The sequence below is a fragment of the Hyaena hyaena genome, unplaced genomic scaffold (assembly GCF_003009895.1).
Source record: "Hyaena hyaena isolate Hyena2069 unplaced genomic scaffold, ASM300989v1 scaffold_251, whole genome shotgun sequence".
Lineage (NCBI taxonomy): Eukaryota > Metazoa > Chordata > Mammalia > Carnivora > Hyaenidae > Hyaena > Hyaena hyaena.
In genome coordinates this window covers 1,605,792-1,624,353 of record NW_024080883.1, presented here as the reverse complement: position 1 = coordinate 1,624,353, position 18,562 = coordinate 1,605,792, and the positions used below count along the sequence as shown (strand labels likewise).

The window sequence follows — 18,562 nt, the reverse complement described above, 5'->3', positions numbered from 1 at the left end:
GCTTAATTTGTCAAGGAGGGGCACTTAAAACCTTTGGACCACATTCACCAGAAATTAGAGTTTCCTATAACTAAATATATTCAGTATTGTATTCATGTTGCAGGCAGATGCTTATGGGAGCCAGGATAGAGCCAGCATGGGGGTGTTCCTGGTTGGCTGGAACCAGGAATTTTGCCCAGCCCACCTCTCAGTACTTCTAAGTACTCCAGTGAGTGCTCATTTCTGTGGCATTTAAGTAACTGTCCTCTTCTTCCCATTGATTCCCCCCCTTTTTTTTTTCTTCCATTGTAGCCATTTTTAAGGAGCTGAATGTTTTGGTAGTGCTTAATTAGGAGTCGCTTCATTTGAAACCTAGAAGCAATCTTAGGGCCTGTTGAGTCTAATAACCTCTTTGATTTACTTATGACCAGAAAGGGGAACTTAATGAAGAAGTCCATGTCTCTTGATTCCCAGATACACTCTCATTCCTATCCTGAAAGGGAAAAAAAAATTAAAATGCACATTTGGCCTAAGTCATTTATCAAAAGCACTCTTACGTTAAAGATATTTCTCAAAAATATGCAAACTTGGCTTTATATCAAACATGAAGTTGTTTGTATTTGGTAGGCACAGTTCCCATGAGTCAGATGTCTGCTTTTATGTCCTTGCACTTTTACAAAAACTGCCAGCAGTATATCTGGTCTCTGACCTGTTACCTCACATTCACCACCTCTCCAGGGTATTGTTTGTGTTCCTAGCTGGCAAAGTCAAATGTGAATTGTTGTGCTGCTCTCAGCATTAAATGCTAACATCCAAAATGTGCTATATAATAGCTCCTGTGTGTTTTAAAGATATATTCCGGGAACACTTGGTAAATGTAAGGCACTGATGGACGATCAGAGGCATCTAAGAGGCACTTAAGACCATATTACTCTTTGCTTGGAATGACACTGTTCTAAATGTTTTGTTTTTTAAAGAATGAAAACTGTGTCTCATGTAGAACGTGGTGTCCTAGGACATGCAGTGTGGTAGAAAGAATGAATCAGGTTGGAAGCAGGAGACCTGGGTGTTAGTCTTACATTGGCCGCTACTGAGAGGTTTTTGTGGGACAGATTGTGTTTAACCTCACTAGGTTCACTCTCCGTATGGGTACCACGTGTGTGTGTGATGTGTGTGGTTAGGGCTGGGGTGAATGATGAGGGGTAGTAACACATCAACCTCAGATGTCCTTTCCCCTCTCCTACTCGCATTATTACCCTGGTATACAGTGGGTTGACGCAAGTTACCTTGTTCTGCAGCCCTAATTCTGCCCTATAGGGGGCAGAGAAGTAAATCAATTTCAGTTTTCTAGGCAGTCCCAAGGGTATAGTGGGAATAGAGTTATTATTGGTGATACTTAATTATATTTTTTATTAATGCATATGAATACATTATAAAGTTTGAAGAACATGCACTGAAAATTGCTTAGTGTGGAGTGCATATTCATTTTATATGGCCAGGAAAAAAGGAATCAGTTTGTGTATCAGAAATTACCAGTAATTTAAAGTGACCTTTTTGGGCTATTTATTTTCATACCATCCACTATATTTCCTTGTTCAGGTGGTGACTGTGTACTTTGTGAATTCTCTAGGCCCTTTACTTCCCCCTCTTTCACCTATGGCCAAATCGTTGCTTGTTAAAACTTTACCTTAGGAAAGTACAAATACTTAAGGACAGAAGATGAAACCGTTAATCAGGAGCATTTTAACATGTGTTAGCCATCCGAGGCCGCACTTAGACAGGAGTCGTTTGTAACTGATGTCTCTACTAGTTGATTCAACTGTGGCACGCAGCTGTGAGCTGTTCCTGATTTTGGGTGAGAGGAGATGACTTGAAGTTCACTCTGCTTCCTTGGCATCATGCTGAGTATAAATTTTTCCCCCCAAATTCATTTTTTTCCCAAAATATCAGAAATCTTTAGGTGCTTAGAAATCTCATCTGCAGTTTAAATGCTAAGCTTATCTGTTTTAAGCATTTTCCCTCTGCTTTTAAAATTCAAAATCACCAAACCATTTCTTGAAACTTTCAGATCATAAAAAAAGATTGCCTGTCAGCCTAGAATTAAAGGTTAACTTTTCAGATAAACCAAGATGCCTTGTATCCACCACTGTGTTTATCTTTCTACCAAATTATGGTGTCCTATGCTCATGCTTAAGCTGGAGGTTTCTAACTGTAATAATAATGATGATGATGATAATTAATACTTAATATTGCTGCGTAGTTTCCTGAGGGCTTTCACAATAGTTTTCATAAAACTAATCTTGGCAGGATCCCCAGTGAATTCAGGAGGGCTTATTAGCCCCAAATACATGATAAAGAAATGAAGCCTGACCAACATACATGGGAAAGGAAGAAACCAGCACTCTTTCCACTAAAGCACATCGGCTGCTTACAGTTTGGATTTTTCAGGCATATCTGAGCCCCTCATTTGGCTCAGATATTACAATTATAAGTGGCATCTTAAAAGGAAAAAAAATAAAACAACCCAAACCTTAGACTAAAAATCTCCAGATTAGTTCCCTTTGCAGTATATGAGTACAATTATAGGGGAGAGAAAGTATTTATGGTTAAATTTTCAAACATGATCCGCAACACTCAGGCGAACTTTCATCTCTTTTCTCAAGTTCGAAAGAGTTGCTATGTAACTCCAGCAAGGTCTCCTGGGATCTTAGATAAGGCTCATTCATTTGATTCTTTTTCCTGTGTTCCATTCAGCATCTGTACATTTTCAGCTCAAGGGAGGCCAACCAAAGGCAGTAAGATTCCAGATTTGGCTATAATAATTTCAGTGCAAGTTTGATCCCCCTCGTTGGAATGTGAATTCATGACTCTGGAGCACTCTGGTGGACCCCTGGGGTTCAGTACAAGCACAGTGCTGCTATCTCAAAAAATTTACCCCACATTTTGGGAGCAGAGTTTGGAAAATAAGACAGTCTCTTATTGCCACATTCCTAATATTGCTCCAGGAGTGAACTCACATTATCTCTCTCAGATGATACGCTCCAAGTGTGTTATGATTATCGTGGAGTGTAAAACCTAGCCCTGTGGACTTGTTTTGCAGTGCTTGGGTAGGTTTGTGTGTTCGATTACAAGCCGAAATAGAAATGACTAATTTGTTTTTAGAGGACAAAAGCCTTTCTTTTCTCACATTTCCATTAGTTTGGCAGAAAGGACAAAAAAGGAACTGGCTTGCTGTTCCTTGGTGCTCAGCTTCAGGCTGTTTTTTTCTCTGAGCCTTTTCCATTTCCTGCCTCTCACCATCAGGCCTCCCTTTGCTTTGCTCACATTGCTGGACTCAGATCTACTGTCATGTCCTGTACAACCACTTCTTTGACTTAGCCTTACCTGCCTTCCCCAATTCTTCGAAGGGTAGGGTTTTTTCTGAGTGCTGACCCTGAGGGGCATCATTGGTCTTGGCCTCCAGGCAGCATAGGATGTTCTGCGGGTAGGTAGCTCCTGGGTCAAAGCATGGAGCAGACTCACTCTTATTTCCTTTTCCAAATTCTAACAATATCTCATTACATACTTCTTCAAATGTGGACGATCTGCAGACCCCATGATTATTTCTTCATCTGGCATTAAGTTTAGAAGAGACAATATCTAGGAAGGTGATATTGCCTCCTGTTTGGGGGATTTTTGAGAATCTTAGATGTATTCTCACATTTTGCCTCTTCCAGTCAATCTGCAACCTGATTCACTCCTTTTCTGCCTCCCAGTACACCAATCTCTGGGTCTTGATTGCTGGTGTCTCCCGGACAGTATGCCTTCAGCCCCATGGTGCCTTTTCTGCTGGTTTCTGAGCTTCCCCTAGTCCCAGTCTGCTTTTAGACCTCAACTCTACCTCCCATTTGCAGTCCCTTTGCAGCCATCCCCTCGGCTTCTTACTGTGTTTTTACCAATTCATCCAGAGCACACAGGAAACGGAGCAACTACTGAAAAGAAATGAAACCGTTTGAAGACTTAGTAAAAGCAAGAAAACTAACTGTTCTGATCAAGGGAGTACTCTGGAACTGGCTGCAGGCTGGCTAGGCTCCTGATTCTGGGCTATGTGGCAAATGGAAAGAATGTGGGGGATGATGGCTCCTTCAGAGTTCATCTAGTACAGCCTCCATTGTTATGTGAAGAAACTGAGAGCTGTGGTCCTGCTGTTAATAAATAAAAAATCAAGAGTAGAATCCAAGTCTTGTGTAGAAATTAGCTCATCTTTTCCTAAACCACTTGGTCTTTTCTTTGACCTTCTGGGTTCCTTCTTTCTGTTAGCAATTCTTATGATATAATATGTTGTTCATCTTTGGAACCCTGCTACACCCTTATTTCAGCAAGTTCTAGATTTTCCTAGGAAGGAGAAGGAGAAAAAGGAAGAGATAAGTGCTTTTTCTGGAAGGGCCATCTGTAGTGTTGTGATCATACTGGAGAGGTGATTAAGATCCCCCCTCCCCCCCAATCAGAAGGGACAACTGATGAGGCTCGGTAAGAAACTGGAAATTTTGAAGCTTGTGAATACCTACTAGAGGCTATTTATGTTCATCGTAAACTCAGATTTTAGCTTCTTTATATCTATAGAAGGCTTTGAATTTCAAGGCTAATGAAGAGTCATAGAGTATTTCTTCTTTGGAGTATTCTAACCAAATTATCTTTTATTTTGCTGGCAGCTTTTATTGAAGTTTAAACTAAAAAAAAAGAAAAAAGAAAAAAACCTTAAGATACATACCAGCACTGGTCTATGTTAAGCTAAATATCAAAGTATAAATACACCAAGACTGTTTCCTGGGTACAGATCTATAATTTAGAAGGAGGCTTTTTCCTAATTTTTGATTACTTGCTTGAGAAGATATTTGGGAGCAATGCCAAATAGTTTCTTTGTAATAACTATTATCTTAAGCCAATTCCCCACATAGCCATCTATTATGCTATATTGAGGTAAGGCCAGGCCACAAATCATGGTATGATTTCTGCCTTACATCCTTTCTTTTGCTGTAATGGAAATGGTTCCCACTTGTTTTGGAGTGGGAAACCTGGAATCAATCTATTGAGGGCAAAGATCTTACAAATTCATACCCCTCCTTTCTCTAGGATGTAACTAACCTCATTAAAGATCTAGATGAAAATTGTTAAGTGAAGCCTATCCAAGTGTTTATGCCAACATGTGCATTTTTTCACACTCTGAGTCATTCTCGTTCTGCTCTCTCCCTCTTTTAGCTTTCTTTCCGTCCTGTGCTATACATACTGTTGTATTTCCAAGGTCTTCCTTCAGCTCCATCTCCTGACCAGCACCTTCAGTTCTCCTCCAGCTCAGTTACACCAAGCGTGTCATGTCAGACCTTGACTTCCAGCGCCACACTCCCCTCGTTGTCAGAAACTGTTTTTGTGCCTGTCTTAAGAGATTGGATGGCTTTAAAATGGAAAGATGTCTCCCTTCCCTGCCTACATGCCCTTAGACCAATGGAATAAAAAACTGCTCCAATCGCTAAACTGGACTACATGTATATATTCTTAAATGCTTACTGTTCTCCTATATACATATACTTGTCTTTTATTTGTTGTTTTTTTTTTTTTAAGTTTATTTAGAGAGACAGATCGCGTAAGTGAAGGAAAGTCAGAGAGATGACAGAGTCCCAAGCAGGCTCCATGCCACCAGTACAGAGCCTGACATGGGGCTTGAACTCACAAACCAAGAGTTGAGCCACCCAGCTGCCCCTACTTGTCTTACTTTTAAATTGGGGTGAGGATACTGAACTCCTAAAGAAAAGAGAACGTAAGAAACAATACAAGCATCCCCAGCCTTTCTGAGCTGGGAGCAAGGTCTTGCGTAGCAAGTGTGCTTTCTACTACTCTTGACATGGTGATTCTTAGGATACAAGTGTGTGCTGTTGAGTGATTTACTGGTATTACAATTAGAATCTGGAGAAGCTAAAACAAACCTTTCCAGGAGCCCTGCTGACCTGTGGTACGTCGTTAAATTATCTCACTAAGCACTTTCCCTGCTTCTAGAATTCAGTGATGGAGAGTGTTTCATTACGTACTAGCATCACCAGTGCCTGTCAGGTCCACACTGGGCAGTCAGTTTGAGTAAAAGAAGGTCAGCCCTTGCAAACAATTTCTTTTCTGATCAGTCCAACCCGGTGATGGAAAGCAAATGTCCCAATGATAACTGTAAGTTTAAGAAGCACATATCTGGGGAGCCTGAGTGGCTCAGTCAGCTAAGCGTCTGACTCTTGATTTCGGCTCAGGTCATGATCTCATGGTTTGTGGGATCAAGCCCCTTGTCTGGTTCTGCACTGACAGTGCAGATCCTGCTTGGGATTCTCTCCCCACCCCTCCCTGACTTTTTCTCCCTCAAAATAAATAAATAAACTTTAAAAAAGAAGAAGAAGAAGAAGCACATATTTAATTAATCTCAGTGTCCTCAGAAGAAGAGAAACTTGTTTTATCATCTTCTCCAGACTAGATGGCCAAGGGGATCTCGAATAGGAACCGCGACCACAAATTCACTCAGATTTGTATATGCTGTCTTTCCCACCAACATGCAAGATCCAAACACTTAGAAAATGTTGCTCTGATGGCCTCTTGGTTCAGTATTCTGTTAAAAGAGAGAGAGGGCTTCTTAATCCTCTGTACTTAACTTATCAAAGCAAATATAAATAAGTATATTGGTTGAAAATCATGGGCAGTGTTTTATTTTTCTCATCAGTACTTTGAAAATTCTTAGGTTCTCCATTCAGATAGCTCAGACATTGAGAAATGTTTCTTTCCAAGAGCAATGTCTATGTCTTGTGTTTTTGTGTGTAATCGTCTATGATCTGTCTGTCCTATTTCAGCCATATTTTCAGAAGACAAAAACACCACAGAGCCTGCTCATAAGGTTAAAAATGCCCTATCCATTCCCAACACTCCAGAGCCAACAACAACTCAAGAACCCTTGGTGGGCAGCCAAAAGAGAAAAGCAAGGAAGACCAAGATCACACACCTTGTCAGGACAGCAGATGGCCGGGTATCACCAGCAGGAGGTACTCTGGGTAAGAAGAGGGAGCCTTAAATGAGAGATAATCAGAGCATGCCGGTGACTATCGTGGCCACATGGGCCAGCAAATGACGTTAAGCCAAGTATGGGTCCTATTGAAAAATGGGTCTGTTCTGTGGGTTTGGTCATAGTAACGTTTTCTTTCTCTGGATCTCCTTGAGAGCTGGTTTTCCACAGACTCCCAAAAGTACAAAATGTGCACATTTTAAAATCATAGCTCTTTTTCCAAGAGCGTTCTTAGAAAAGAAAGGTAATTTTTAGGACTGTGTGTTTCTTCTTCTCTTTCTCAGCATGCTCAAAAATAGTCTTCATTAAGTAAATTCCCAGAGATCCTAGACTTTTAAAAATACTAGCTGAATCAGTGTTTCTTCATGGTTCATTGTTCAAGTCATTACAAACCATATTATCAAGTATTCAACCAATGGATTCAGGAACGTTAGAAAACATCCAGTCCTTCCTCTAAAGCTAATTCAGACCACTGAGAGAATGTGAGAATGCTCCTGGATTTCTTGAGTTCTCTGGGCTACTCTTTAACCAGATCTGAACTTATGGTGAATTTCTCCATTTTCATTCACGGCCTGTGGTCTTTTGCTGTTCCTGGTGGCCTCCATGGCAGCAGAATTGCCAGAGGGACCCAAGTTAAGGAATGGAGTCAGAAAGTGACACTGAGCACCCCCCTCAGATCTCAGGGTGTTAAACAAACTAAGCATTAGTGATCTTATGCCTTTTTCTGCCTTTAAGCACCCCCAGCATCTCATTCTGTCAGCTTTGAAGTATCCCTCTCCCTTCCCTAATCCAGTTTCCAGGAAAAGGTCACAGGTCCATAATGACTTCTATAAATAGAAAAAATTGTTTAGAAGGGATGCTGTATTTTGTCAAATGCTTTTTCTGCATCTATTGACAGGATCATATGGTTTTTATCTTTTCTTTTATTGATATGATGGATCACATTGATTGATTTGCGAATGTTGAACCAGCCCTGTAACCCAGGAATGAATCCCACTTGATCTTGGTGGATGATTCTTTTGATATGCTGCTGGATTCGATTTGCAAGGATCTTGTTGAGAATTTTTGCATCCGTATTCATCAAGGATATTGGCCTATAGTTCTCTTTTTTTGTTGGATCTCTGTCTGGCTAGAAAAAATTGTTTAGAGCAAAGGAAAAAGAAGAGTGAAAGACAAACCAAGAAACCGACTCTTAACTATAAAGAACAGACTGGTGGTTACCAGAGGGAGGGAGGTGGTGGTGGGGGGTTGAAATAGGTGATGGAGAGTATAGAGTACATTTATCATGGTAAAAAAGTAATAAAATTTCTAAAAAATGTTTAAATGAGTATTTTTTGAGAGTAATATTTATAAATACCCGGTTAAGGTTATGTAATTGCAAATAAAGATTCATTGCTGAAATAGAATAGGGGAACAGCTAGTGAATTTTGTGCACATTTTCTTGTGTTTAGCTGTGTAGATTGTTATGACAGTAATGCACATTAAATACTCCCATTTTACCCTGTTAAATAAGACATGAAGACCAACGATGTAGGGTTTGGTATTTGAATGCATTGGACGACTTAGGCAGAAGTAAGATGAGGCCTAGAATCTACTTTTCCTGATATTTAGGTCTAGCAGGCCCCTCCCCCTTCCCTTTTCACTTTGGGTTCTGTTCTGTGATTTTTTTTTTTTTAATGTTTGTTTATTTTTGAGAGAGAACACACATGCAGGCAGGAAAGAGGCAGATAGGGAGACACAGACTCTAAAGCAGGCTCCAGGTTCTGAGCTGTCAACACAGAGCCTGATGTGGGGCTCAAGCCCATGAACCCTGAGATCATGACCTGAGCCCAAGTAGGATGCTTAACTGACTGAGCCACCCAGGCATCCCTGTGATTTTGATTTTATAAGTTGTTGTAGCCTCATTTTCACTTACAGAAAGAATGAAAGAACTTAGAAAGTATTACCTTCATGTAGAAAAGCACATAGCACTCCCATGTTCTAGTATATGACATTTACATTCTTTATCGATGGCTTTCTATTTTTAAAATGTTTTAAAAACCGTGGTAAAGATTCCTCCTCCTTCACAATGGCCATGTAATCCAGAAAGTGTACTCCTTTCCCACAGGTATATTTTCTTAGCATTTTAGCACCTCTTTGTAAATACCAGAGAGCCTTTTGTCTTCCTTCCAGTAGGTCTTCAGAACATAGATAACAACTTGGAATCTCACTGGGATTAGTTTAGAGTTGGCAGTCCTAAATGTTGGTGTTACAGCACACCCAATGTCCCAAGTTGCTCTAGCACGGCATCCTACGGCCTCATGAGAAATGTTTGTCTACTTGGGTTTTAGGGGCTTTGTACAGCATCCATAGACCCCTTTGCAGAAGTCCCATCAGTTGTATTTCATCCAAAGCCCCTTTTTCGCTCTCGCTCTGGGACTGACCTGTTCTTTGACCATGGATAAAACACAGCTTCTCTTCCACCCAGCTTCAGGGCATAGCACTGCCCATAGTTGCAATTGAGCTTAATAAAAGAGTTTTATTACCACGGGAGCAGAAAATCCTTGATAAATGCCTCAGTATTCAATGGATGACAAAAGTGAACAAAGAATATTAGCTCATTTTACATTGTCTGCACAGAGTTTTCTGTGTTCCTTCTCTTGAGAGAACATGGTGATCCTCTTGTGATGAATTTCCCTTTCATTGCAGATGACAAACCAAAGGAACAACTGCAGAGGAATCTCCCTAAAGTGACTGAGTCCGGCTGCACTGAAGACTGCTCACACAACACCGAGGCTGCGCAGACGCGGAGCAGCACTCCGGAGATGCCAGCTGTGTCTGCGTTCTTCAGTCTCGCCGCGCTGGCTGAAGTGGCCGCCATGGAGAATGTGCACAGGTGAGTGGTGTGCTCCCCCAGGATTTGGGGGGTCCTGTTCACCCGCACCCCCAGGCACAGAACAGGGATGCAGAGAGCAATGTGGAAGCCAGATCAGTCTCTCCAGCATGGTTTGTGGTCTTTTTCACAGTGCATAGGGGTTCATGAGATTTGGTTCGAGAGCAAGTTATGTGACATGTTACAAAAACATATGTCCTAATTAGCAGTGTGGGAAAATATAAGGAAATATAGTCAGCCAAGTATTGCATTCTGAATATATTACTCTGTGGCTAAACTTCATTTTCATAAAAAACCTGAGAGAGCAGAGAAGCAATATTCCCTAATCATGAAGTGTGCGCTTTGAAGTCAGGCTTCAGAGCTAGGTTTGAGCTCTATATCCATCTCCTGTAAACTGCAAGTTCTTGAGCAATATCGATCATTCACCTCTCCATCCTTCATTTTTTCTTCTATAAAATGGGTGTAAGTGACACTTATTTCATAGAGATGTTATGTGGAATGAACTAATGTCCCAGTGCTGGCACATGGTAAACACCCCCGTTGACGATGGTGTTGGCAGCAGTGGTGATGGTAGTGGAGGAAAACTGTGGTCAGAAAAAGCATCTTCGCATCTGACTCATGGACAGCAAAAGGTCTGGAATTTTCCTTAACTGCATTTTGCTACAAAGTCTTTCATTTCTCTCAGCCTCGGTTTTCTCATCTTCCGTGGAGAGGTATGATATTCCCAAAGAATCACAAAGTTGTAAGGATCACATGAGATCATAAATCTGAAAGCCTTTGGAATTCCATAAAGCCTCAACAAAAAGTATACTAAGTTCTAAGTGTATAATTGTGTATTCTGATTTTTAATGGATCCTTTGGGAAAGCAAAAAAAAGCCATTTGTAAATTTGGGCATTTCGTATTTTATTCAAAGTGGATTATCCACAGGTGAGCTCCTTTCCCAGACTTCAGTCTTCAGTACAAAAGTTTTAAATCTAGGGGTGCCTGGGTGGCTCAGTTGATTAAGCGTCCAACTTCAGCTCAGGTCATGATTTCGCAGTTTGTGGGTTTGAGCCCCACATCGGGCTCTGTGCTGACAGCCAGCTCAGAACCTGGAGTCTGCTTCAGATTCTGTGTCTCCCTCTCTCTCTGACCCTACCCTGTTTACGCTGTCTCTCTCTCTCTCTCTCTCTCTCTCTCTCTCTCTCTCTCTCTCTCTCTCTCTGTCTCTCTCTCAGAAATTTAAAATAAATTTATCTATCTATCTAGCACAACTTCCATACCCCCCTGTTGGGCTTCACTGTCGCTTTCCACATCCAGGTTCAGGAGGCTCCTTACCTGTCATATTACAGTTCTAGTGCTTCCTCACAAATAGCTTATAGATAGTTTAAGAAGTCAAATTCCTTTTCACGTGTATACTACAAGTGCCTAATAGCAAGAGAATGCTGTCACACCTTGTTAAAATCTGCTCAAGTCTCCAAAGGCGGTCATGCACAGATAATTCTCCACTCGTGGAGTTTTACAGTCGAGTACAGAGCACAGACTCCTGTGCATGTGAGAAGAATGAAATACACCCCTGCATGTTACTGAGTGTCCCCATAAATTTTGGAAATAAGAGGCAGTGTAAGAATTCGGAGAGGATTGGGACACCTGGGTGGCTCAGTCGGTTAAATGTCTGACTTCGACTCAGGTCATGATCTCGCGGTTCGTGGGTTAGAGCGCCGCATCAGGTTCTGTGCTGACACACCTCAGTCTGGAGCCTGTTTCAGATTTTATGTCTCCCTCTTTCTGCCCCTCCCCTACTTGTGTTCTGTCTTCCTCTGTCTCAAAAAAAAAAAAAAAGAATTCAGAGAGGATCATAATACACGACTCAGGATAGTCTAGCACCCAGTCACCCTTGCTGCTGCCAGCATCCCCTTCCAGACATGACTGGCTCTGTGAACCAACCTTCCGTGACTTCCAGGTCGCAACAGCAGAAAGCCTCAGCAAACCTCCCCACTCTCCTCTCCGCCCCCCCTCCTCCCTGCCCTGCAATCGCGTGGGACCCCTTGCTGCCACCTGGATAAGCCAAGTTCTTCCTGTGCTCCCCTCCTCAGGCAAACTCCTGGCCCTCCTTCCATCGCTAGTCCCGTTTTCTGCTCTCCGTCTTCCTCCCGAAGTCCCTGAATGCTTTCTGTGCATGATCTCTGAGACCAGGGGCCACACCTGTAATTATTCCCTGATACATCTCTTTCCAGTGAACCTGAAAGCAGAGCACTGGTTTTACTCCTCACATCCCCAGCTCCCTTAGTTCCTGCTACATCAATGGATGAATGAAAAAATGAATGGGTGGATGAATAGATGAGATGTTCTTAAAGTATGACCACCTACATTCACTAGCAGGCATAGAGAAAATGGTGTAAGCAGAGATTCTTTTTTTTAATCTCTCATTAGAAAGAACAGTATTGCATACTAGAATCTTACTATCAGTCTCCTAAATGGATAGTGTTCTTAATGTCTAGAAGAACAGATCCCCCTCAAGAGCCCTTATCTGTTAAAGCAGAGCTGGCGACTGCCATCTATCTGCAGGCTTAATGTACCTTTACCTGGGTTGCACATCCATTAACTATACTTTCGCGTCACCTAGGTTCATAATTTAGAAATGATCAGCAGAGTTAGGGGTAGAAACATATCACTTGCTTCTTGCCAGGAGAAATTATAACGTTAGGTTCAGAAACTCCACACAGAGAGTCAGTTCTGCAAAATGCAGGAAATAGGAAGTTGGAATAAACCTTTGCCGAAAGCCTATTTGCTTACTAGGACTTTCATAAGGGGAAAGCTCATTAAACTGAGTCCTAAAATGAGCCCTGCCGGGTGGGTATTCTGATCCCTTTTTAACGATATCACATATCGCAGACGATTAACTTGCTACAAAGAACACACAGCTAACCTGAGTTAAGATTTGAACTAAGGTCTCTGAACTCCCATGTCTTTGCCTTTGCTCAAACATGCTGCTTAAGCAATCATCTGTCACATCCTAGAAAGTCCCGAAGAATCTCGCTGACCTTTCCGCTGGGAACGGCAGCATCCATTAGTTGTAGCCACAACGGGCTCCCCCTCTCTTGCTTTTTTCTGTGATTAAGCTGGACTTTCAACCCAATTGCTCTCTGTCCCTGTTGCTCTTTTTTTTATACTGTACTTTTCATCTTTCACTTTTTTTCCCTTTTTTCAAGACTTAATTAAAATTCTTTCAGCTTTCAGTCTTAAGGGTAAAAAAATAACATTTTAATTTCATCTTTTCTTGAACAAAGGGTTGAACATATTGAACAGTTGGTGCTTACAACATCCCCACATGAATGAACAGATTAATCCAGAGGTTTGATTATAGCACATGTTTTGTTTTTCTAAAATCCTAATATCTTAGGCTAAGTGATTATTGGATTCTGAAATCCCCAAATGTTGTAATTCATCTACGTTATTTGTGTGTGTGTGTGTGTGTGTGTGTGTGTGTGTGTGTGTGTGTGTGTGCATCAAGAGAAAGAAACTCGGATATAGTTATAAGAAAGGTATGATTTGAATTTTTAAATGGCTGCTTTTGCTCTGTGTACTCTGAAGAAGATACGATGTGGCTTCGAGGGTCAAACCCCCGGAAGCCTTGCTCTGCCTCACAGATTTTCAGCACATTACTGTGCAGACTGCTGTGGGCCTGAGCAGTGAGCGCACCCTGTCAGCTCTTTGGTAGCCTGCTGAGGAATGTCAGGGAGGTGCTGAAACCCATCTTTTTAGAATGAGAAGCTCTGTAGAAATTAACCAAGAATTTGAAGACTTTTTTAAATAATTGTGAAGTAAGTTTTTTCCTACTCATGAAACAAAATCAGAATAAAAATCAGCTAAGTTTGGTATAGTTTGATCCAAATGATGGTTACTTCTGTGAATTTTCTGGTCTTGTCTCAAGTTCTCTCTCCGCATGTGTTGATTTGGCCCAAATTGCCCAGGTTTTCTCAGACTCTAAAGATCAGTGATCAGTCCTGCCTGTCTTCTTTCCCTGCACACTTGCTCTCCATGTGCCTGTGAGACTTCTTTAGTCAGGGAGGGTTTCAGTGTTTTCGTTCATTTGTGTTAGTCACAGGGCCTCTGGTCTCCGGCCATTGCTTTAATTATACTCAAGTTTTAAACTGGGTTTATTAGGGGCACCTGGGTGGCTTAGTCAGTTAAGCGTCTGACTCTGGGTTTCATCTCAGGTCATGATCTCACAACTCGTGAGTTCGACCTCCACATCAGGCTCTGTGCTAACAGGGCGGAGCCTGCTTGGGATTCTCTGTCTCCCTCCCCCTCGTCTCTCCCAAAAATGAATAAACATTTAAATAAAGAAATAAATTGGGTTTATTATTATATGTCTTAGGAAATGAGCCTGGAGGTTATCAGTTAGTATAGGAGAATTTTCCCCTTGGGCAGCTCGAGGAAAGGAACGGGTCCTGTTTTAATATCAGTGAATCAAGAGAAAGGACTGTGGTCTTACAACCACTGCCCTTGACTGAAAGTTTCCCACTTCTTAGGGACTTGCCCTGAATCTGTTGGTGCTTCAGATTTCATCTCTGCAAAAGCAGATGGTTGTTTGGGGCACATTGTGTTGCTGAGTCATGTAAGGTGAACTAAGAAGTTTATTTAAAAAAAAAAAAAAGCCACTCACTGTTCTAATTAAATAGCGTCAGTAACAAATCAGCATTAACTATTAAACAAGATATTGGAAAGCTCTTATTGGTTTCTCATCACCCTCTCCTGTGTCTGATAACCTACTCTAAGTGGGTGATTTGTTTTGTTCTTCCTCTTGTTTTGCAGAGGTCAGAGGTCCACCCCGCTCACCCACGATGGACAGCCAAAAGAAATGCCACAGGCTCCTGTACTTATTTCCTGCGCTGACCAGTGAAGCGCCCTTTAATTGTAAAACATTGTGCTTTACCTACTACCCTAGCCTTGTCTTTACCGAGGGATGCTAGTGAGTCCATGTGGTGGAAAATACAGACTGCAAACAAGTGCTTGTTGCCCTACACGGCCCAGATTCACTTGAAGCAGAAGTTAGCATCCTGGGCCAGTTTGTTCTTTTGGAACCCAGAGTCTTTGAGGGTGAGGTTATCTGTCTGATAATGAGCAGAAACGGAATGATCCTGGAGCTTTGCTTTCTATTGAAGGCTTTTGACGGTAACAGGTGGTAACTTGGTAAAAGGCTGCCTTTACTGTAGCTCATCCAAGCATCTCTTTTACCAACCAGAGAGTGTGAAACTAGTTTCGTATATTATCTAGTTATTCTTTAAAAACAAAAACAAAAAAAACAAAAAAACAAAAACAAAAAAAACTGACGCACTGCACTAGTTATTATTAGATATTCTTAGTCTTTTTTGTACATGGAGATTTAAGTTCTAAGATGGTTTATATAATAGGTTATACCTACATTTATATTGTAGAATAATATGAAAAAGCCTGTTCCAGAGACCCCCAAGCAGCACGGGCAGGCACATGTACCATTGTTAGCGGTGTATGCTCGGCCTCGTGGTCCATATATTCTGCACTTTTATATTTGCCACCAGAGTGGTAGTTTGCTGGCAAAAATGAAAAGAGAGAGAGAAAGAGAAAAAAATTACAATTCTTAACAAGCTGAGTTTTTTTCTTAGCCTTGAGTGACCAAGAAGAATTTGCTTGGGGCAAATTGTGGCAAATATTTTCCCAGACAGGGGAAGAGTCCTACAGATTACAGATTACTGATGTTTTCATGCCTTGAGGATTCTTTTATTTTTACACAGGGGTCTCCGTGACCAATGGATCGTTCATACAGACAAACAAAAAAAGAAAAATATTATTCAGAAGTGACCTTAGTATTACTTCACTATCCTAAACACATTGAAGACACTTACTTCATGTGGACTTTGAGCTACAGACATTTTACATCCATCCCAGACAGACTGGACGGGTAGCAATTGCTATGCACAGCCTAAGTGGCGCTGCAGGTTTTTAGAGCCATTTTGAGTTGGTGTTGTCAAGGAGGTGTTGAATAAATGCCGAGGGAGGGATGCCTGACCAGAGTAGGATTCTTGGTCATTGATCCACCTGCAAGTTTGTTTCCTTTTTGTGTTTTGTTGCTTTCGAACATAAAACCAACCACACACATGCCAGTGCCAAGTGGATTACCTGGCTTATCAGAACATTCGACATACTGACTTAACCACCTGACATTCAGTGTCTTGTTTCCTAGCAACACATGCAAAGTGATAAATCAAAATTAGTCGGAGGCTACCGATTTTACAGGGTATTTGTTCCGTAGCACAAGTAGATCCCCACTCTTGCATCACAGCACAAACTACCAAATTTTAATTATTGGATTCCAGCAATAATTTTTATTGGTTTTCAAACTGGTGGAATTTTGATAGCGTTAGTTCGAGTTTGAAGCTTTTGAATTAGATCTCTAAATGGTGACAGTTTACAAGGTTTTATCTAGCTTTCTTATTTATACTTGACTGAATTGTAATGATGACTTTTTTTTTCTAATCGTAATCTGACCTAATAGCCATACAAAAAATGACTCTCTTAGTACTGACTAGGTTTAGCTTTTCATAGTTGTAGATATTACTTCAGTTTCGGTGCTGGAAAATATGTACAACATACTAACAGAATTGGAAAGAATATAGAGATTTCTTTGGGTTGTTTTTTCCTTCAAAGCAGGTAAAGATGGCAGCAGAGCATTGGAATGGTGTCCTCAAAAATGCATAATCATTGTGGCATGGAGGAAGAAGGATTTAGAAAGCTAGGTTAGTCCGAGGTTAAAGCTTAACCCCATTCACGTAGAAATAAATCAGGTGAGCAGCCCCAGATTTTAACATAATATTTTTACTATGATGCTGTTTTATTAATATTTTCTAAATTTCAAAACACAAAGTTAATGTTTGAAAATTGCTGGGTCCCAATGTTGGTGGCTGTTGGGAGTTTTTGGACCACTTGCTAGCAGTGATTTAAAAATTATAATTAGCTAAAAATACACAAACAAAAACAAAACAAAAAACCAATGACAAATTGTTTGGTGCAGAACATGCACCTTGACAATGGTACTAACTTGTTATTCTCTAGAACACATTAGAATAGATCTATTTTTGCCAGAGCACCGTCCTTCAATCCTCCAGTTACATTTCACTAGATTTCCTTAAGAGATTGCTGTATATTCATGGGACCTTTTTTAAAAAGAAGCAAAACAAAAGATTACTTTTTTCTATGTGATTAATATCTTACTTGATCTGCTTTTCCTAAACCTCAGTGGCTTTTCCCTTAGGCAGGGGTGGGGTGGGAGGGCGACCTACTGGATATGACTGTTTTCAGATACTTTAAAAAAAAACCTTTTTGTAGAAATGCTTAATTTTTAAGCGGTTAGGCACTGAGAGTAGCAGAAATCCTGCAAAGCTTTATAGTCCTTTAGACACTCGCCTTGTTGTTTCTCTGAGTGAAGTCTTGATTTCAATACTAGTGCTTTTCTCATGCCCTGAATCCGCTGGTGAGGGGTGATGGCATTTTCAGGTAACAACATTTGTTAGCACAGATATTCCCGACCAACATGTAGTGAAACCCTCATCTACCATTTTCATTTCATTTCTCTTATTTTTTTATATTTTGGAAAATCATAATTGCTATGGTGTGTACCTTAATCTGCCAGCATACACCATTGACACTAACATTGTCCCACAAGCATCCTCAAGAGAAGAAGTTCTTGCACCTTATGTATATCTCAAGCAAACCAAAATACGATGCCTGCTTTGTTTTATTCTAAATTGTTGTATCATATCTTTCTGAAAAACCATTCTGAATCTAGTTGAAATTATCAATATTTATGCTTTTAACCTTAATTTCTGGATTCAAACCTGTATATAAATCTTTTGAAAAAAATTGTCCTAGCCCTTCTCTGTGATGCCGAAGTGGATGATTTAGTCTCAGATGGAGACGCAGTACTGTTCCAGTTTTCTTTAGCCTTTTATTTATTTAGTTACTCTGGGTATTTTCCTATGTAATTTTGAAGTGTGTAGAGTATATTATAGTAACTGAAGCTGCAGCTCTAAGAAGCTGAGTGAAAGAAAAAAAATACTGTAAGACATCCTTTTTAAGTTTGTATCTGTTTGGATAACTGTAAGGAGATCAGGAAGAGGAAAAAAATGTCCCACAGCCACGTTGACGATACAGGTTGTCATCCCCAGATTAGGCTAGTTCCCAGATTTTAGATCAAAATGTAATTCATCAAAGCCCTTTTATAAGGATAAATCATACTGGTGTGATTCTGACAGTCTTTTTCCCACAAATACCAGAGCTATGTTTATTTAATTCTGTCAGATGAGCTTTCTCCCAATGCCATCTCAAAGCCATGCTGAAATCATTCCCGTATCATCACTGATTCTAGTTCCTGCGATGGAACACTCCAAACACAAAGGAGCATCTGAACTGGTCTGGTTATTTATATTCCAACATGTTTATTCCCCGTCACTTTCTTAGCAAGCGAGACGCTACTCCGCCTAAGTCATTTCATAAAATTTTGTTTGCACTCTGCAGTCTTCGGCTCATCGTATGGAAAAGTTTGCACCTATGTAAAATCGCAGGCAAATTATAAATTGATCCAGAACCAGGAGTAAGCTGGAAGCTGAATGACACGTTTTGTTTA

At 40.8% G+C, this 18,562-nt stretch overlaps 1 protein-coding gene across 8 annotated transcripts in view; it reads left to right on the top strand.

Annotated features, from left to right (window-relative positions):
- BBX (BBX high mobility group box domain containing) overlaps positions 1 to 18,009 on the top strand; it is a 276,768-nt gene extending 258,759 nt beyond the window's left edge. For all 8 annotated transcript variants that reach the window (XM_039244981.1, XM_039244980.1, XM_039244974.1 and 5 more), the window contains 3 exons: positions 6,837 to 7,034; positions 9,734 to 9,920; positions 14,716 to 18,009. In XM_039244981.1, coding sequence (XP_039100912.1) covers positions 6,837 to 7,034; positions 9,734 to 9,920; positions 14,716 to 14,803 — 473 coding nt within the window. In that variant the 3' untranslated portion in view covers positions 14,804 to 18,009. The remainder of the gene's footprint in view (positions 1 to 6,836; positions 7,035 to 9,733; positions 9,921 to 14,715) is intronic.
- The last annotated feature ends 553 nt before the right edge of the window (positions 18,010 to 18,562 follow it).